A 22,589-nucleotide genomic window follows, 5' to 3' on the forward strand; every position below is an offset into this window, starting at 1 on the left:
AAATGGCAATTATTAAAAAGTCAGGAAACAACAGATGCTGGTGAGGCTGTGGAGAAATAGGAACACTTTTATACTGTTGGTGGCAACGTTAATTAGTTCAACAGTTTTGGAAGACAGTGTGGCAATTCCTCAAGGAACTAGAACAAGAAATATCATTTGACACAGCGATCCCATTACTGGGTATATACCCAAATAAATATAAATCATTTTACTATGAAGATACATGCACACATATGTTTATTGCAGCACTATTCACGACAGCAAAGACATGGACTCAACCCAGATGACCATCAATGATAGACTGGATAAAGAAAATGTGGTATATATACACCATGGAATACTGTGAAGCCAAAAAAAGGAATGAGATTTTGTCCTTTGCAGGGACATGGATAAAGCTGGAAGCCATCATCCTCAGCAAACTAACACAGAAACAGAAAACCAAACACCGTATGTTTGGTTTTCAACACTCATAAGTGGGAGCTGAACAATGAGAACACATGGACACAGGAAGGGGAACAATACACACTGGGACCTGTTGGAAGTTGGGGGCGAGAGGAGGGAACCTAGATGATGGATCAATAGGTGCAGCAAACCACCATAGCACACATATACCCTCTGTAACAAACCTGCACGTTCTGCACATGTATCCTGGAACTTAAAGTAAAGTTTCAAAAAAGATAAAATAACAATAATAAAATATATATAGAAAAAATAATCAGAACATATCTTGTGAAGTTCAGAAAAATAAAGTATAACTAAAGTATAAAATATTTCAACAATATTTTAATGAAATATATGAAAACATATTAACATGAATTATATACCAAAATAAGAAGGTAAAATCACTTCTACAACTACAGTCTAAAGAAGTACTAAATTTACATTAAATATTAATGCCCAAAAGTTTCAATATTTTTCTTGGGTATTTATAAGTCTCACAGGGAAGGAAGTGGCAGCAACTAGGCTCATGCCCATTCCTTACCTCCCACAAAATTCCCACAGAAACAGCTAATTGAAAACTGAGTACTGATTCCCTATAAAAAGTAGTATTGAAATGAGAATATCATTGAGCACTTGATTCTAAAAAGTTCAAAAGAAGTGGAATGATTGTTCCTGCCCTGCTCTGCAAATGTCACTGGCAATGCCAACTATAATGTCCAAATAATAAGGATTCTACATAAAGCCTTTCCCAAAGGAGTTCCACTTAAAAGTTTGTCCTCAGATTGGTTCTGGGTCATCATCCCACATCACTCTATTCGCCTCTGATCCCTCCCAGCCATAAATAAAACAAGCACAATTCAGAAAAACTGATTTCTACATAAATGTTAAATGTATAGCTCTTTATATAAAAGTGGAAAGTTATTTTAATCAGAAAGAACATTCAAATATTTGCTCCTATGCTATTAAAACTAAAAACCAGAAAGATACTCTATTTTTACTTCTTACAATGTATTTTGAAAATAAGATAGCGTTGATTTGCAGAAACATTTATTCCCCACTCCATGTTCTTTATTTTCAAGTGGAAGAATTGCTAGTGCCTGAGCCACAGACCAAACTAATTAAAGAAACTCTTTGTTGAAGGTTCTACGTATTGTATAGTATCGTATCTACACATTGTACAGCCAGGAATGAAAATCATGGGAAAAAATTAATACTTCTGGCCTTTACCCATCACCATTACTCACCCTGCCATTCACTCATTTTCCACAGTGGGAGGAGATATGTATTATCTGTTTAGTAATCTTTGGAGAAGAAACTAAGCATGCTCAGCTCAGCTGCAGCATCCTTAGAAGCCACCCTGTACTCAATTCCACATGTTCCGGTCTGCTGTCTGTCTTGTGATAAGGGCACTGCTCCTGGTAGAGAAAATCTGTAGTTGTCCAGTGTTGTTCATGGGATGAAATGTTAGCAATCCCACTTGGCTATAGATCAAAGGTGATTTTCAAAACAGCTCTATCAGTAATAAAGGTCATATTTTGGTCTCCATCCACCAGATGCATGCATTCATCACTCTATTTGATCTAGAAGTAAATGGCTACAAGAGCAGTTACTTATATATCACTCCCTTCTCACACAACTGCAAGAGTATAATTTATATTTCATTTTACCTACACAGCAGAAAACTAAGGAAGTTAAGTGACCAAGGTCACACACCAAGCAAGGGCTGTGTGCATATTTGGAATAATTATGAGGGTCTGCATTCATGGTTAAGATGGATAAGTCAAGCTAAAGTATAAACAAGAATCAAACTTTAAATTACAGGAAAATTGCTGCTTATTCAAGAGTAGTTAGTTGCCCATAAGCCACACGCATCTTTTAAACCTACACTATCCCCTGAGAATTGAGCAGGACAAATGGTTTATAGTATTATGCCATATTTAGGGTCATGAAAACTAAGGTCAAACAGGCCTAGTCTGAATTACTGTTCAGTCATTTAGCAAAGGTGTGACTTTAGGAAAGTTACTAAAACTCTTTAACTTCAGTGGGCTCATCTGTAAAATGATAACTTGCCTTATGTGTTTAACATGAGGATTATGTGAGACTATGTTTGTGAACCCTTTGGCACAGTGTTTAGCATGTAATAATTAATAGATTAGTTTGTAAATGAAGACCTGACACAGATAATCATGTAATATATTTAATATAACAAAGCTACAAAGTGGCAGAATTGAGCTAATATATACATTGTTTTTCATCTTTAATATCATATCCACTTTCATTTCCATGAATTTCTGTCGAACTAGTTCTCAGGATCTTAAATTGGGACTTCGCACCTCACTTCCTTTGCACATTCACGTCTGTGCCCCTGAGATGTCCACATCCAATCTTTCTGCTCTTTGATGCTCTTTATTACATCTAGTGCTGTAAGATGTGACCTACATGAAGCTCTCAGAGATCATCAGGAGTGGCTTGCTCTCTCATTAACAAATGTAACCAGCATCTGTCCAGTGATTCTTACCAGGGGAGATATTAGGTTGAAATGCATAATGTGCATGTCTCAGTCATCTTGCTGCATTTTATGCTTGTGGGTAGAGGGATTTGTGTCTTTTTGTTTGTTTGTTTCATTCATTACCTTATATAGAATAAGCACTTACTAAGTGCTTGCCAAATGAAAAACAGAATTAGTGAACTTGCCAATATCCATATAGAAAGTACTGTATTTCTCAAAATAAAAATAAAACAATGAGATTACAGAAGCAACAACAAAGTTAAATACAATTGAAATGTCATATAACTTTAAAAGGAAATAATTATTTAGGATGAAAACGTATTGCCATGAAGTAACTTCTTCCCCGTGTGATGCTTCTGTGATATTTGGGTTTCAATCATATGATTCCTTCAACTCATTTATGGAGAGATTTATACTGAACAATTAATACTTGGGGTCCAGCTAAGAGTTGAGGGAAGCTCTTGGTTGGTTCATATTACAATGAACCTTCAGACCAAACCCCAAGAAGCAGCTAGTATGTTTTGGAGTTGTCACACAAAAACTTCTTGAAAAATAATTTGCATTTTGGTGAAGATAAGAAAAAAATATTACTGTCCTGATTAAAAGAAGAACTAGGGCTAGATATTAATTCTTTTGGTGCCCTAGGACACGAATTTTTCCGTTATCCTGGCTGCCTCACACAAATCCCATTTACTGCAGATGCACCCATCTATGGCTGCTACAATGCCCGGAGCGGCGCTTTTTCTACAACAGGGCCACCGTATTCAGAAATGGGAGGAAAGGAAGTCTGTGGCCAATGTCTGCATGATTGGACAAGAGCCCCATCCTTTTGCCTTGAGGCGAGACTACTGTGGTGCCATTGATGCTACAAAGTTCCTTGTGAGCATGTGTTGAACCTCGATTTCAGCCAAATCACATCTTTGCTTGGCCTTTTTCCCTGCCTTATTCTGCGCCCTCACTGTGTCACAGGTTCTTCTCCTGAGAACACTTCTTCAGCAAATCAATTCCACAGAATCAAGGTGGAGGAGCCTGATCCTGCCTACATAAAAGTCATATTAAGATATCTTTGCTGGCTATTTCTTTTAAACAGTTACTTATTTTTTATGTTATATTTCAAAATTTCTCATCCTAAAAGTTGTGATGATTTGAGCCTAATCAGTGAACTTGGTATAAACAAAAATAAAGAATATATTCTTTATACGAACATGCCGATTAAAAGTTTTTAGAGAAAAATCAAGAGGCAAAAAAGTAAATCATTTTTTTTTCTGACAAAATAATAATGGATACGTCCTATGAAAATATATAAATACAGAATGTTATTTTAGAACACAGCTGTTACAAATACTATTTTACTGTAGATATTGTTCTGTATTTTGTCATCTTTTAAAGTAGCCTTCATTAGATTTAAATTATACAACATACCAATTTTATATTTACCTTTTAGTTCTTAAAAATTAGTGTGATGACTTTGAATATATTGACTCTTTACTCCCTGTAACTTTTAACCTGCTCTACCATCACTGTTCTCACTTTCTGTGACAAAGGAAGCAAGATGCCCTATCCTATCAAAGACCAATGTCTCTACCTGTGGCCTAAGGCTCATTCCTTCTTACCTTCTTAGAGACTACACTCATCTCTTGTTTTCTACTGCACCTTTATTTGCTAATGACTTGCAATATTTCCCCTCTATGGGCAAAATCATGCAAAACAAATTCTTCCTTGCTCCAAAGGTTGCTCTGGCTACTTTCCTTTTTCTCCACTCATTTCATTTAAGTTGGTTAATTTTTCCTTCACATTCTCTACTCCTAGTTTCATTAATGAAACTTATCCCTGTTTTTTCCCGTAGATATTTGATCACTGTTTAAAAAATAATTTGGTTCTTCCTCCTACTAATACCTTCTAAATCTATATTTCAGTATTTGTAGACACCAGACCCAAATATTCGTTCCTTTATTGGCATCTTCCTTTTGATGCTTCATCAACATCCAAATATGATCCATGCACACTGCAACTTCTTCTGCCACACTTGAAGGATGGCCCCCATCCAGTGGGATGGAGACAATAACATCTTACGTGTGTGCTTAATTATCTCTGCACATTCAGCCATCTTTTCAATAGAATGTCTTGGCAATACTGGTGTGTTCTGCCCTCCCATTTGCAATGCTCTTGACCCTTCTATTACACCAGGTGCTCAAGTCGGAAGCATGGGGAAATCCTTGCCTTCTGCCTCTAATTCTAATCCACCAGTGAGTCCTATCATTTTTATTTCCAAAATATGTCTTAAAGTTGTCCACTTTTTAAAATCACCACTGCCAGCTTCTCTATCTCAGTCTTGCATCCCATCTTGTGTGGTTGATGGTAGTAACTTCTCCATTTTATGAATATGGAAGCCAATTTTAAACAGTTAATAAGTGTAAGATGGTGGATTTAAATCCAAATTAATTTTTATAATATTTCCAACAATTAAAATGTCTCTATAGCAAACAAATTTCAAATGAAACTACTTTTGATCAAATGAAATACAGTGCTTTTAGTAATGAATAAAAAGTAAGATCTACCAAGCTGTCTAGATATATTTAAATAATCTAAGCAATTTCAATAAATAACTTACCAATATTTGCCCTCAAATGCTCAAGTCAAAACACTGTCTATAACAGACCATATAACAAAAGGATGGTTTAAAGAAAGTGAATTGACTGCATCCTCAGCAGTTCTTCATTAAATTGCTTTTGTGCCTTTTTCATTTAGATGTTCTTAAAGTCCTTGTTATGGACTAAATGTTTGTGTCCCTCTAAAATTCCTATATTGAGATCCTAACCCCAATGTGATGTTATTAGAAGGTGGGGCCTTTGAGAATGAATTAAGTCATAAGGATAGAGCCCTTATGAGTGGGATTAGTACTCTTAGAAAAGAAACTCCAGAGAGGCTCTAGCTCTCTTTTGATCATACGAGGATTTGAGGAGCTGGAACTCTGCCACCCAGAAGACAGCTATCATCAGAACTCAACAATGCTGGCACCCTGATCTTACACTTCCAGCCTCCAGAACTGTGAGAGCTAAATGTCTGTTGTGTAAGTCACTAGTCTATGTTAATTTATTATAGAAGCCCGAACTAACTTTATGTATATATGAAGTTATATATATAACTATACATATAGTCAGATGTGTGTGTGTGTATATATCTGTGTGTGTGCATATATGTGTGTGTATATATATAAAATCTGTGCGTATATATGTGTATATGTATATATGTATGTATAAAGGTGTATGTGTACACACATATATACACATATATGTGCATGTGTACACATACACATATATACATATGCATGTTTATGTATGTATATATGTGTACAAACACATATATACACATATATATGTGTATAAACACACACATACACACAGATTTTATATATATATACACACACACACACGCACGTATATACACACGCACACACAGATATATACACACGTCTGACTGTATAGTTATATATAATTTAATACTTATAAACCATATATACATAAACTACATATATATATTACTCACTAGCTTTTAATGTATGTATATATGTTTTATACTTGACTAATTTTTCTGAATCAAGGGAGGCATCAAAAGTATTTTTTAGAGCAATAGTTAAATGAGACACAATATAGAAAATTCTAACTTTAATTCACTTCTTCCCTGTGTTTTAAGTGCTATTTATGCCTAAAACTTACTCTCATCTTCCAATGACTCCTTGAGCCATTGACCCACTCTTGCCATCTACAGCTCATTTTATTTTTTTTCCTTTTGTGTCTATTTTGTATCAATAATTCAATAAGATTATATTCTTAGAACCTTGATTATCATTATTAATCTTTTCTTATCAATTCATTTGTATATTGGTTGGAAATGGGGCCCGTAACTAATAATTTTGCATCCCAGGTTGTTCCAAACAGAGCATTTTCATCTTTTTTTTTTTTTTTTTGAGATGGAGTTTCACTCTTGTCACCCAGACTGGAGTACAATGGTGCAATCTCCGCTCACTGCAACCTTAACCTCCTGGGTTCAAGCGATTATCTTGCCTCAGCCTCCCTAATAGCTGGGATAACAGGTGCCTGCCACTGCACCCAGTTAATTTTTTTCTTTTTTTTTTTTCTGTATTTTTAGTAGAGACAAGGTTTCATCATGTTGGCCAGGCTGGTCTCGAACTCCTAACCTCAGGTGATCCACCTGCCTTGGCATCCCAAAGCGCTGGGATTACAGACATGAGCCACTGTGCCCAGTCAACAGAGCATTTTCTTTTAAAATAGGAATATTAGCACATTCAACTATTCAGCCAGCCAGCCAGCCTTGCATTCTTTCATTAAAAATATGGTTGACTATCATGTGATAGTGTACTAATTGCTACAAATATATACCCTATATGCACATACAAAACAAAATTTGTAAATGCATACTAAATTAACAGAAACTGTGGGCTCATTCAGGTTATGGAAAAAATAATATATACATAAACTGTACTTAGCCTAATAAGTGTTAGGTGGAGGAATTAAGGATACTATGGCAGTGTGTAGCAGATGCATTCCTAATGTAGTCTGGAACAAGTAATGTTCCTAAAACGCTTTCTCTTTTAGCATTTTAAAGGAAGTTCTCTTTATTATATTACTGAGTTTAATCAATATTAAGTTGATTAAAGTAACCTAAAATAATTAATTGCAGTTAATTTCGCACCAATCTAGTAAAGTTTAATAGAATTATAGCAAACTTTCTATCGGGAAAATAGAAACTACAGCATTTCTAGCACTGTAAGTTTTTAAAAACATGATTATGTAAGAGATAGCAACGTCTCGGTAAACTTTCAAATGTACATATAGGGCATATTCTTTAAACTCCCATAAACTAAAATAGAAATGAGTAATACCAGTTTAAATTCATGATTAAAATAAACCCGAAGAGTTCTTTCAAAAAACACTCCTAAATAATTTCTCACTCAGAAAAGAAACAAAACCTTAAATAAGGCTGATAAATAAAAAATAACAAGAACACAGTATATGGAAATGTATAAAATGTCATTAAAGATCTAATTTGATGACTACATAAAATCTGTCTCAATAAAAAATAAAAATTCTTAATATTTGTCTCTCAAACTTCATTTAAATGTATATATATGGTAGAAGGCAATACAAAATTATAATTTGAAATTAATTAAAAACAACAAAAGCAGTATTTGACAAGTTTCCCTAGGATAAAAGTCACTAATACCAATTAAAATTTTAAATTAAAACTCTACTTATAAATATTAAGAAGATTACCATTATAAGAAACACTATATATGCTAAATTAAAGAATATGTAAAAAGTGAAACATTTTCTAAATAACGTGCAATTTGTCTTAGTTGACTTAGGAAAAAGTAGAAAATATGAATAAATGAATTATCATGTGGAAGATTTGTTGAGAAAATTTTGAGACAAGATTTTTTGTTTTTTAATTTTCAGTACTGGACTACATGTGTAAGGCGTGCTGGTTTGTTACATAGGTAAAGCTAACTTTTTCTGCGTCTCTGCCACCTGGAACTATAAATCATAATTTGGGGAGGATGAGGGATAGTTCCACCGCTAACCTTTACAGGACAGGGATAGTAGTACAAATCAAGGTCTGCATACTGTACATTTAAACATTGAAAAGGTCAAAATGAAGACATCCAACTAGTAAATAAGACATAGTATACCTCCTACCCACGATAGATAAATTTTCCAAATATATGTATGTAAAGCTACAATTTCATATAACTAAAAATTGGCAAAAAAAAATGACAATTGAATTACATTTATAATGCTGATTCTGTGTGTTCATGGGTTGCCGTGCTTGTAAGAAAAATAAAATAAAGGCATTCTGTTTAAAACCTAAATTTTTTATTCCATATATTTATGAATTCTTCAATTTCAGCAAAATAAAGAGCTACATTGTTTGAATCAAGATTTTTGCTATACATGCATTTTATTGACCAGAATGTTAACTTAGGCAAACTTTCTTGTCTCAGTTTAGTTTGTTATTTTTGAATTTTACCATAATGAGCAATTATATTTTTGCTAATTTTTACTTTCTCATGAAACAACATCAGGGTACTTCTTAATTTAAAAAAAAAATTAGTATGGCATACTATCTAAAGAAATAAAGAAAACAATTGAAAATAGTGTGATAGCTTACTGAATCATTCTTCTTTTGAAATTCAGAAAAATAATTTTTCTAAAAAATGTAAAAATAATTTTAACCTTTTTAAAGTAACCAAATTAAACCTGTGTTTTTGTAAACCATTCCAAGTAACTGTAGATTGCACAATTTCCAAATTAATTTAATTTTCTCCCAAAAACAATTTGCTTCTAGTACGTTTTGTATCTTATCTATATTAAATCAAATTGTTTTTACTGAATTTACATGGGATTAGCATTGTTTGCCCAGATGTGATCTTAAGTTGAAATTTAATGTGTGCTTAATAAGATATCTCACATGTGGGTAGATTCAGAAAGTATCGTGTACAATATTAGAATTTTTCAACAGAACATCGTCACTATTAGCACAGTAGCACAAACTATAAGCTGTGCATGGAAAAGAGAAGTCTTCTGATTTTCAGTCAAATTTCTGGCATGTGCATTTTTTTTTCTTGTCTTTGACAATAAGTTATATGCTGCATAATGATGTTTCTGTCAAGGAAAAATCACATATCTAATAGTGGTCCCATAAGATTCTAATAGAACTGAAAAATGTCTATTGCCTAGTGACATAGCCATTGTATCTTTGTGATGCAACATACTACCTTTTCAATGCTTGGATACACAAGTACTTACAATTTTATTACAGTTGCCTACAGTATTTAATACAGTAACAGGCTGTACAGGTTTGCAGCATAGGAGCAATAGGTTAGATCTTATAGCCTAGGTGTGTAGCATGCCATGCCAACTATGATTGTTTAAGAATACCATATGATGTTTGTACAACAAAATCACCGAACAAAGCATTTCTCAGACAATAGTCCTTTGTTAAGAAATGCATGGCTGTATTTAAATTATTTAAATATAGCTAACATTTAAATTTTATTTTTGAAAAAATTTAAATATTAAATACATTTTATAACATAAAGTAATTCACAATTCTTGTATTAAGAATCCATCTAGTTTTCTGTATAAAAATTGATATGCCTTACTCATTTTTTTTAATATTATAAAATATTTTTCGGCCGGGCGTGGTGGCTCACACCTGTAATCCCACCACTTTGGGAGGCTGAGGCGAGCAGATCACCTGAGATCAGCAGTTCAAGACCAGCCTGGCTAACATGGTGAAACCCTGTCTCTACCGAAAATACAAAAATTAGCCGGGCATGGTGGCACACACTTGTAATCTCAGTTACTCAGGAGTCTGAGAAAAGTGAATCGCTTGAACCCAGGAGGCAGAAGGTGCAGTGAACCAAGATCATGCCATTGCACTCCAGCCTGGGCAACAAGAATGAAACTCCATCTCAGGAAAAAAAATATATTTTTCAGTCACCATGTACAACTGCTGCACACTTTTAGTACACACTGACCTGCATATATCCAGATCACATAGAGAGGCAAGAAATGGAAACGCATCCCTTTTGGGAAGTGACTATGTCAGAAACCTTATGCTTTCTAACAGGTTAATTTACTTCTCTTTCATCTGTTACTTGCAGTTTAATAGTTCTGAAATAGACAATGGCATCACCTACACATCTTCCAGCATTCAGTTATAGTCATCTTTTGCTTTGATGGTTATTGAGAAATATGACAGAATGCTTCCCTGTGGCTGAGGGATGCTTGTGCCATAAGGGCCTTTTTGCGAGGTCTTGGAGTTGTGCTGAAGAGAGGAGCCAGTCTAAGAAAATGTGACTATATCTTGAGTATGGCAGAGAAGGAAATAAACAAAACTGGGTCTTTGATGATGTCATCAATCCAATGAAATAAATACTTCTAGAACACACTTACTTTCACAACTCTTACATGAGAAAGCAAAAGTCCATTTGATTTAGGCCATTTTTAATTGGTGTACCAGTTAGGATTTGATGACAGAAACCACTCTATGTATTTCACGTATGAAGCGTTTAATATGGGAATTATGAACACATTTCGACATGTGAAAGAATGGAGATCCAGAAAGCCACCCCTGAACATCTCAACTTGTAAAGCTGAAGTGGGAGGTTCTTAGGGTTCACATGGAAGATGCTACAATTCTCAAAAAACTTTAGAAGTTTCTATCAAGTATGCAGACATCAGCAGAAAATCATGATGTTCTTAAGAGCTTGCTAGTAAGTTACTGTGAATCTCCTGTCTCATCTGGCTACAATTGCCTCCAAAGGAAAAAAGATGTCTTTCTCTTAAGCCTTATAAATCTTGCAAAATGTCTCTTATTAGCAGACTCTGATCACTAACCTATGGGGAACAGGATCCTGGGTAACATGAACAGGATCCTGCTCTGCTGTATCTACAGAAAAGAGGGAAGATGGGGGCTGTGATGACACCAAGTTGACCACAGACAGTAACCCAATACCATATTTGGGTTTTCTTTAATTTACAGCTAAAGGTACTCACATCACAGCACTAGAAGCATTTACATTAAAAAAAAATAAAAAAAGGAAATTTATTTTGTAAGAATGTCAATTATAACACAGTTATAAGATAAAAATATTGAAATATTCATGGTGTTTTTTTAAGATGCTGAAGTTACTAAAATGTTTGATAGTCTCTGATGCATAAGATCCCTTGATATATCATTAATTTTAAAACAGAGGATTTAGAACAGTGAATTCAATAGTATCCCTTTGGTTTCATGTATTCACTACATAAGCATCCATTTTTTTGAATTATTTAAAATAAACATATCTATATAATTAAAGAGGTTTATTGGTGAGGGGAATTAAAATTTTCTCCCATTGTGTTTGTTATAATGACATGCCACTAAAATATGTTTAGATTGACTCATAATTTAAAAATGCTTAATAAATTATAAACATTATGAATATTTATAGATTTTTATTTGGCACTGTTTCATAGAAATATCCAACAGGTTATTTCTGGAGGGATAATTTATAAATAATTTTAAAAGCTAAGCATTTATAGCTTGAATAAACAAGACCACTACACATATATTTAATAAACTTTAACAAGTAGGAAAACTTATAACCTACTAGAAAGAACTATCTTTGAAACTAAAGCCACGAGTTTATTCAAAATTTATCAAATACCTTTACTGCACTGTATCTGTATGCAAGTAAAGCTGTAAATATATATAATGGAAAATATTTGTCTTTAAGCTAACATGATAAAGATATATTATGTAGATATATAAAATCATGAAACCATGGCAGTCAAATTACAAACTAAACAAATTCTAAAATATAAGCATTAAAAATGTAGGGTGGTAATGCAAAAAATAAGATCAGCTATGATTCTAAATTTTCAATATCTAGGGTAGGAGTATGACCACATAATTAATCATCCAAATAGAACATGAAAATTCTGTTCTGGGAAGATATGGGGTGCTATTAATTATGATGAGTCCAAAGGTTCAACCAAGGGTGTGTGGTCACTGTATAGAAGGAAAAGGCTTCATAGAAGAGGTAGTATTTAAAATGGATCTTGAAAATTGAATCTATGCAGAGAAAGGTCTGTATGTGTAAGTAAGCCATTAATCTTTCACGACAAGAAGAAACTAATCCTTCTCATTATTGCCCTCCAATGATCCAATTAAAACCCAAATATATTACCTTGGAAGATGAAGGTGTTTAACATTTATTAGTATATTAGAAATAATGGTGTATTTGTTTGGCTATTGTCATTTAACAAGATGGTGGAAGTGAAGAGAAATTTATATGCTTTTTTCCGTTTTGAATTTACTTTCTTAATTTGGCACAATAATTGTACAAATTCATGGCATGCAGAGTGATGTTACAATATATGGTTTAGTGATCCGATCAGGGTAATAGGTATATCTATCTATTCTTAAACATTTATAATTTCTTCATGTTGAGTACATTCAATATCCTCCTAGTTATTTGAAATGACTCAGAAATTAAAGGGTACTATGAGAACATTGAGCATCACAGGGCATCAAAATAGGACCCAGAAGTAAACGAAAGAAAAAACTACTGTTTAATAACTTTAGGCAGACCACCATGGCTCATGCCTGTAATCCCATGTAATCCCAGCACTGTGAGGTGGAGGGCAGCAGATCACTTAAGATCAGAAGTTCAAGACCCTCCTGGCCAATATGGCAAAACCCCACTTTTACTAAAAATACAAAAATTAGCCGGGTGTGGTCGCAGGCACCTGTAATCCCAGCTACTTAGTAGGCTGAGGCAGGAGAATCCTTTGAACCCAGGAGGTGGAGGTTGCAAAATGAGCTGAGAACGTGCCACTGTAATCCAGTTTGGATGACACAGTGAGATCCTTTCTCAAATAATAAATTAAATAAAATAAAAAACTTTAAATTGAATCTAAGATCTATTAAATTTAAAAGGAAATAATTGTGCTTACTATCAAGAACAATACAAGCAGGGGAAATAAACCATTTTAAAAATAATTTGTTGAAAACTCAGGATGGTCTAAGAAATAGCTCTAGCACCAGGTTTTTGGGTTTTTTTTTCTTCCAGTTTTAAGTGCTTATCAATTTTTTTTAATCCTATAACTTTCTTGGTCTTCTTCTGTTGGCTCTGAGTTTCAGTTACTAAATCTGTTAGGAAAGTAGGTGTTTTATTCTCCATTGATTTCAATAGACTCATCTATTTTAAATTACAACATCTTAAATTTATAGACTCGTACATTGTTGAGCAGTCATACAAATAGTAGGCATTCTTGCCTCTTTCCAAATCTTAATCTTTGTATTGGGGATAGATTAAGTAATATAAATCATAAACTAATTAATTAAATGTATTATGAATAAATTAAGCCATCCCAAAATAAGTGTGCTCTTGGAAAATTATCATTATTATTATTATTATAATAATTATTATTATTATTTTGAGATGGAGTCTGCGATCTCAGCTCACTGCAAGCTCCACCTCCCGAGTTCACGCCGTTCTCCTGCCTCAGCCTCCTGAGTAGCTGGGACTACAGGGATCTGCCACTGCACCCGGCTACTGTTTTGTAATTTTTAAGTGGAGTTTCACCGTGGTCTTGATCTCCTGACCTCATGATCCGCCCGCCTCAGCCTCCCAAAGTGCTGGGATTACAGGCATGAGACACCGCGCCCGGCCAGAAAATTATTTTTATGAATATTGAGGACATGCAGGAAATAGGAAGGTTAACACAGTGAGATATATTAGTGAACTTACTTTATTAGAAAAATAGCCTTATAATCTACACATACAAAAAAGTAAAATATGATAGTAAAATTGCCATTATTTTTCCCATGTATCTGTATTATTTGAAATGAGGAGCAGCATCTCTTACTATTATTTCAGATTGCTGATTTTAGAGATTATTAAACAAAGAAAAAATACATCTTACAGCTTTCTATTCTAATAAGTTAATATAACTAACATAAAAACTTATTATTTGAAATAATTGAGGTCAATCTATTATACACCTAAAATACTATTCTGTAAAGTTTTGTATTATAATTGACATATTGAAAATGTAAGTGAGTTGGGAGGCATATTTTCATGATTTTGCAACCTTGAGAAATTAAGCTCTTTTAGCTGACCTTCAGTCATTCTATCTGTATAGTGAAGATATCTTATGCCATACCTTATTCTCCTCACTCATTTACCTAATTTATCATTATGATACAGAGTGACAGACTGACCTGAGATTAATATTTTTTCTCTGGTGTACTGAAAACTGGATTCCTTGCAAAGGCATAGAGAAGGTTCCATTTTTGTCTCTTTGCATGTATTATATTAACCAGAGGAAAAACTGTTTTGAATTGTATTTTCATTTTAGCTTTCTTTTTCCTGCTTAAGAGGCAAAGAACACACGCACACACACATACACGCACACGCGATTTTATGTTGATAAATATGAGTATCAGGTAGGCTAGACTAGGTTACGATGCAGTATAGCAAAACTCTCAAAACCTCAGTAGTTTAAACAACAAACTTTTATTTCTTCCTCATGCAGCTTCTGCACTGAGGACTGCTTTGATCACTGCATGTTCTGCAAGACCTTGGGCGACTGAGGCTTCACCTTTATAGCCTCCTATTCACTGCCTCAGTGGGAAGGGGCCTCTGAAGAATCCTGCAAATGATCCAGTGCTCTGACCTGGGCGTGACACATGTCATACCTTCCACCACTTACTGGCCGGAACAGAGCCTCAGATCACCGCAGTAGGGCTAGGAGTTCTGTCCTGTCTCATTGTGGTCAAAGGGAGAAGATCCAGACATTGGGAAGCATTCTAAGATTTCACATTAGACAATGTTATTGGCTCAGAAATCATAAATATGTTAGCCTCTACTCATTTTAAGTACAATGTAGTCAAGCTGTTTGAGTGATTCTAACCCTTCCCTTGTCATCAGAAAGACTGTTAAAATTAAGAGTAATTGTGATTCAGTCAATTTAAGTTGAACATTTTCTATCTGGAGATAAAGGAATGAAAGTTTAGAAAGCATGACAAACCTAGATCTATTTGGTACAGAATTTATAAACCAGACTTGCTTTTAAGAATAATATAGCTATAAAAATCAGTGAACTCAGCTACTTGCTTTCAATCACCGACATTTTCCAAGCTGCTAACTGGCCTTCACTCTTCACCTCCAGGACAAATTTACCTCCTCTACAGAGCCTTCTGCTAATGTAGTCCTCCTTGTCTACTTAGGCAAACAGAGCCAGAGCAATCTCTCACTAGCCGTCCTGACTACTACATTCTTACTGCTCATCATGTTTCCTGCATACATTGCTTTCTTATCACTTGTGACCACCACCTTCCCCAGACTGTAAATGCTGCAGGCTCAAGGACTCCAGCGGCCCTGTTACCCCTTGTGTCTTTGGATCCTTCCACAGAGTGACATCTCCAGCTTCTGAATTCCTCTGTGTCTTTGGTATCTGTAGCTCTGCTTTGGCACTTTGGAGCCTTGATCACAACCTCGCTGTGTTTTCTTATAATACTTATTGAATGCTAATTTATTAAATACAAGTCATCTCTATAGGGACATTAAATAAAATGTTCTCTGAAGACATTTTGCTAAAAAACAGACTTCAATCTTAATAACAGTATTTAAAAAAAGAAAAATGAAACAACTTTTACTATGCACCACGTAATCAAGTTTTACATAACTTAACTCACTTGGCCCCAACCACCCTAAACTCATTTACACAGGAGGGAATTAAAACTGCAAAGGGTCAAGAATTTGCCCCAAATCAAATGGCTCACAACTAGTAAAATCAGGAACAGATCTTAGATATATTGGCTCCGGAGTCTGTGAGCTTAACCATTTTGCTATAATGCCCTCTTATTGGTAGATTCTATCTTCCCTTAAAGGTTCTAATTTTGGATTTGTCGTTTTTCTCTGTTTTGTTTTGTTTTGTTTCCTTTATATACAAGAGGGAAAAAATTGTATTGAGACCAAATGATCTCCAGATCTCACTTTCCATTCCGGTAGTCTATGAGTCATATTAGGAAAACTCTTTTAAATGGCAAACATTTGGATACAAGAATCTTCATAGTGTCTATTCAGATACAGCTAACTGAAGTGACAAAAATTTTATCATTAACATTCTATGCTGTCATGTTAGTATACTTAAAAGACAAGGAACAATTATAGCATGTTGTTTAAAAAGAAGGCTTATTCATTATAATTAATTACTAGTAAACATAAATCTGTTTCAAGAATTCCATGCCCAAGATAAATGGAAGTGTCACATGCCATAACCAAGAGAAAGTTAGAAATCAAAGGCATTTGAAGCAAACACACATAAATACATAATACATTCCCATGAAAAGTTCAAAACTTTTGCTAACTATTGTTTCAACAAAAGCTGCTAAGAATTACCTAGACAAAGAATCTTACATTTTATAAATCAAACGTGTGGGGAATACTAGATTAAACAAAGTTAAACACATGTTTTAGAACCTTTACTATAAAAATAGAATCACGCATTTCTTTTAGAAGGAATAACAGTGTTTCCCAACACATGTGGCCGTGGAATCTTTATTTCCTTTATTAAGCATCTCTTGTGACTAATGGTCCCTGAACCATTCTTTAGGAAACAGCAAATGCTGATTTGAGATCTAAGGAAACATGAAATTTAAAAGTAGTGGGTTTAGTATGAATGTCCCAGAAATTTGAAAGAAACATAATAAAATGTTAGCTCTCTTACTAATGTAACTTTCAAATCAAAAGTTTAATTTTTCTGTAGCCTGATATAGACATTAGTTGACAAAAACATTGAAATACATTTATATATGTGTGCATATATATGGAGATGCATAATTGTTATGCATATATATGCATGCATATGTCAAATATAAACTCTTCCTCAATTCAGTTCTGAACAAAGCAATTAACATTCTAAAGTGTTTATGAAAAATAAGAATGTCTATATTGGGAAGCTCTTTTTAATGGATAATATGCATGTTCTCAGAGAAATATTTTATAGGGGTGAGTGTTGGTAAGAATCATTTTGTCTAGGGTAAGAATGTTCAGTAAAATATAATCTTCACTCATTATTTTTTTTCGCAAGCTACAGCTCACTGCCACAAAGGTCAGCAGTTATAGTCCTCAGTGGATTCTTAGAATGTAGAATGAGGGAGTTTGAAATGATTTGTTCTGTCACCTGTTCCCAGAAAAACTGACATAATTTAATATGATGACTGTTCTCCTTTACCTCATTAAACCAGTAAAGGAGAGCTGCATAGAATCCTAAGTTATTTATGACTTACCACTTATAAAATATGAGTATAGGATTTTGAACTCCACTTGCCACAACTGCCTACTCACGCCCACCCACTAGCCAAAATCATCTGTGTGCATAGAATAGAAAACCTGATGCAAAGTCCCTTCTAAATCGGACAAGGCAAGTGTACGTAAGCCAGTTATGGTGTAAATATAAAACACCTTTGCCTTTCATCAAAACAGTGATTTCAGGAGGATTCCCCTTTATGCTGTCATGACTTAGAATCAATGAGTTAAAAAATAGGAAATATTCAAAGTATGAACAATAATGTAATAAAGAAAAAGAAAGAAATTAACCTTTAAATAGAAGTCTTATCTGGTGGTTGATAATCTGTATTTTTAGAGGTTAGCAACACAGATAATAAGAGGAATCTGCAAAGTATAGTTTATAATTTCAGAAACAAAAATGGTAGTAATGTACTATAGGAGTACCCAAGAAAAGCAGACTGTTATATTTCCTTGCTTTTGCCTAGAATTAGTTAAATCCCATATGCTAGCTTTGGTTATATGATGTTAATCTCTGGAAATTGAAAGTTCTATTTCTGTTTCATGTATAACAAATTCACTGAATTTTTGGGAAAGGAAATAATTATTACTTAAAAACAATAGTTTGGTGGCAAAACATTTTCAGGAGTTGTGACAGAGAGGTCTATATAAGGGAGCATAATCCAACTTCAGAAACACAACACAGAGAAAGAAGAGATCGTTTGTCAAGTAGAAAAGACTATACTCAAAAGAAAAGGTTAGTGTTCTTTCAATATACCTAGGGAAATAAATTTTAAAAAGTCTTAAGAGCAAAAAATCAATATGTGCCAAGGAGTAACATTCCATAGCATTTCTGATATCCTTATAATATTTAAAACTCACACCGTGCTAGAATTTTTAATGACAAATGAAATAGATTATAAATAGCCATGAACCTAACCTCCTTCAATTTGTAGAGTACTTATCAAATTTCTAAATGTGATTTTTCATAATGCTTCTTTTCACAGACACTACAGGGAAGGATGTCATCGATGCTATTTCAGATCTGTCATATATAATATTCTAATCTGCCAACTTTTGCAACTAAAAGATGAGCTCATGTACAAGCTGACAAGAGGTGGTAATGAGTCTAGGCTTTCCTGAAGGTTGTTAAAAGTTTAAGTCCCCGGCATTGTGCAGGTGCTCTCTGAATTGGCTTGGCAATTTTTATAATGACAGCTGCTGTCAGGTGAGAGAATACCAGGAAAGTTGTCAGTAACAGTAAAAGAGTGTTAAAAATAAAAGTGGCCCCAGATATTGGCAAAAGTGATTTGCTTAAACTTATCAAATCTCTTTGGGAGTCCCGGATGTTTCATTTTTCCCTAGGTATGCTTTAAAATCACCATTTCTGCTGATGATTATACTATCTTTATATGGAACTTAATCAGATTAGCTGAAATCAGAAAAAGCCCAGACACATGAATCTGGAGTTTATGGCCGTGACATTTTCAAGTCTGAAAAACTCCTAATACATAATATTACTACCAATTATTATTAGTAGTAGCAGTAGCATCAATGCTCATGTTAGTAATACTACATACTTTAATGTATATATCTATAAGTGTTCACAGCTTTCAGTTATCTGTTTGGAAGTGATGAACCAAACTAGATTGCCATTTTACATTGGAATTTTGATAATTATTTTTTTCTAGAGAGTCAGAGCCTAAGAAGGCTGAGGCTCAACTTTAGTTCCAGATACCAGGGTGCTGTTAACGCAAGAAGTTATCCAAGCTTTGTAACTCACTGTGCTATACCAGATGAATATTACTGGAGTTACGTCAGCTTTTGGTATAAGCTAAAGGTCTTAGGCCAGTTCCAGAGAGCTGTTACAGTTATCACTTTTATTTCTTTGTTTCATTTTATATTTTCTCTTCTCGATATTGTTTTTTATTGTTTCTGGATTAGTTACCAATTCTTCGAAATTGGAGACTTTGCCTAAAAAGCAAATTTTCATCTCCTAAGGAAAAGTAGGATGTATGGGAACAGAAGGATCACATTCAAACACAGGCAGAGTGAAATCTAAAGGAATAGCTTTGACTGTTTGGACAGGCCCTCAGGTGACCGTACTCCCCAAATGGCTGGTTTCACACATTTAGACTACCTACTGTGGTCTTGATAATTATATGAATTTGATAATTTTGCAAAAGATCTTCAAGTAGCAACAGGTTCTTACAGATGAGTAAAATATATATATATATATATATATATATATATATAGTGCATATATATACACACACATATGTATATATACATATATATGTATGTGTATATATGTATATATATGCAGTCCCTAACTGAGTTCCTTAGGAGTGAGAACTTTGAAAGTTTACTTTTTTACCTAATTTCCTATGAGGTCCCCAGAGAGAGGCTGACAAGCCAAAAACAGGTCTCCATTATCAGAAAAGGAATGGACAGGTCCCTAAACGGCAAAAAACAAGCATCCAAACAAACCCTAAATTATACAACCTTGACGCCTGGAAATGGACAGGGGATGGTAACTAATGAAAGAAAAGGTTTCAAGAACTGGGTCACATGGTCACTTTCGGAAGAGCAGCACATACAACTTGAAACTGAATCCCAGTAGTCACTGGGCTTGTTTGCTACTGACTGCCTCAGGTCAAGATTGTTGTTGGAATTTGGCAGTAGGGCCTATCTTAAAGATAAGGATACAGGAACCCACTGCTACTGTGAAGGTAAAAACTCAAGATTGAGCCAAGCCAGACAGACAGCCATTGAATGTGTGTTTCTGATCATCAGAATGTGAGTTTAGCAAATACAACTGTTAGTTTACCTTAATGGCAAAGCCTTGAAGCTCTGGAGAGGGTGTAGAAGAGAGTCAAGTGCGGAAGTTTCGTTCAGAGGCCATGGATATTCTTCAGAGGAGATGAATATTTTTGGTACAGCCAGTGCATGGTAACAGCCCTGTGTCAAGAAACTTTTTGTTCAAAATGTTCTATTGCAAGGTTAAGTTAAAGAAGCATACTGTTTCATGCAATAGCTATAAGATAATTAAAACTCAAGGCAGTGTTGTGGATTTCAGTCTAGCAGTCTGAGGTAAAGTGCATTTTCCTTCTTTTATGTCACAGAGTAAGCCACTATAGCAACCCTAGACCTGAACTGATGCTGCATTGTTTAGTGTCTGTTGCCATTATCTGAAATGATCTAGGATCCACAAGGTCAGTGACAGGCCAGGAGACCTGGGCATTAAACCAGGCAGCATAGGTCACCTTTTGTCTCCATTGACATGTTACCCATGTTATGAACCAAAGAATGCATCTCCAAGCAAACTGAGTCCAGTGCAAACATCACGGGGAGCAGCAGAGAACAGAAGCACATAGTACTGAGTAGCTGGGTGAGCCAGGGTGAAATAGTGTTTCACTTCCTCATGTGTGAAGCAAATATACGCTTAGTGCTTACTGCTAAGGTTGTTGTGAAAGTTTCTTGACTAAATCATGTAACGTTTTTAGAGGTAACTCTTCACTGAATAAACACTGATGATGATGACAATGATGATGATGGCAGCAACTAGATGGACTACATTTGGAAGCAAACCAACTTTTTAACACTGCATCCAATAAAATGAAGCACTTTAAAGGCTGGGTTCCAGAAACTATTCTCGTTGGAGAATTAGGCCAGGTAGATGCTTAACTTCTCCTGACTGATGCCTATGTATCCTTCCAGTCTCAGGTTTGATGCTGCTGCTTCGGGAAGTCTTCCCTATCACTCTATCTTGAGTCTGGTGTTCCAGCTTTGTATGCCGTGACATTCTGCCATTCCCAAATCATAACACTTTCTGTGATTCATTGTTAAAAGTTCGATTGTGTGCTCTGTATATTAGTAAACTGCAAACTCCATGAAGGTTACAGCCACTTCAACTTATGTCCTACACCAAGCATAGTACTAAGCAGATAGGAAGGGCTTGATAAATACTTGCTGGATAAATTAATCTATCAATTGACGTAGCATACCAACCCACCCACTCTCAGCTCAAGTAGGAGTGTAGTAAGTAAATCCATCAGATATAAAACCAGCAGCACCCAGAAAAAGGGGTGATAATTTTTTAACTATGATCACATGTGGAAGTATTACTAAGTGAAACTAAAGGTTGTTGGTATTATACAGTTACAGGATTAATTTGAAAGATTTACAACTCCCCATTCTTGGAAATCGTAAGGGTGATTACTTATCCATTGGAAGGGTACGAACACTTTCTAGCCATGGAAGAAGGCAACATACACATGCAGTGCAACATTCAATGATTTATTTATATGAAGCTATTTGAGTACCACATATCTTAGATTTGGGGGATGCCACAGTGCACATGATAAATATGGTTTTGATTTGTTTTGTTTTCATGGAGATTATAGTCAAGGGAGAAAAAAAGAAAACAAAGAAATCAGAAAACAAGAAAATAGGATGATATCAGATATTGGAATGTGTTGTGGAAGAAAATAATATTGGGTAATGGAATGCAGAGGACTGGGAGGTAATGACTGGGGTTTTCTTCAATTAGATGTCATAGACGGCCTGAGGACATGGCGTCTTTCAGATAGCAACAATGAGAAGAGCTGGCACTGCTAAAATCAGTGAGGATGTCATTCCAGGAAAAAGTAATGACACACAACACATAAAGACTCTCTGAAGCAGATGTATGTGGCCTGTGCAAGGGTCCAGGAGAGCTACAGAGGCCAGAGCACAAAGAGGAAGAGAGAGAGTGGAGTGAAGAGAGGTCAG

General features: G+C 34.8%; 1 protein-coding gene across 4 annotated transcripts in view; it reads right to left on the minus strand.

The window, feature by feature from the left end:
* The window catches only part of LOC105465328 (leucine rich repeat transmembrane neuronal 4), a 780,577-nt gene that overhangs the window by 423,666 nt on the left and 334,322 nt on the right, over window positions 1-22,589 (minus strand). Inside the window, exon 3 of one of the 4 annotated variants that reach the window (XM_024787834.2) lies at window positions 20,647-20,777. The exons of the other annotated variants lie outside the window; for them this stretch is intronic. Within the exon in view, the coding sequence (XP_024643602.1) occupies window positions 20,647-20,777 (131 nt within the window). The remainder of the gene's footprint in view (window positions 1-20,646; window positions 20,778-22,589) is intronic. 4 annotated transcript variants of the gene reach the window in all.

This window comes from Macaca nemestrina, chromosome 13 (assembly GCF_043159975.1).
Source record: "Macaca nemestrina isolate mMacNem1 chromosome 13, mMacNem.hap1, whole genome shotgun sequence".
Classification (NCBI taxonomy): Eukaryota; Metazoa; Chordata; class Mammalia; order Primates; family Cercopithecidae; genus Macaca; species Macaca nemestrina.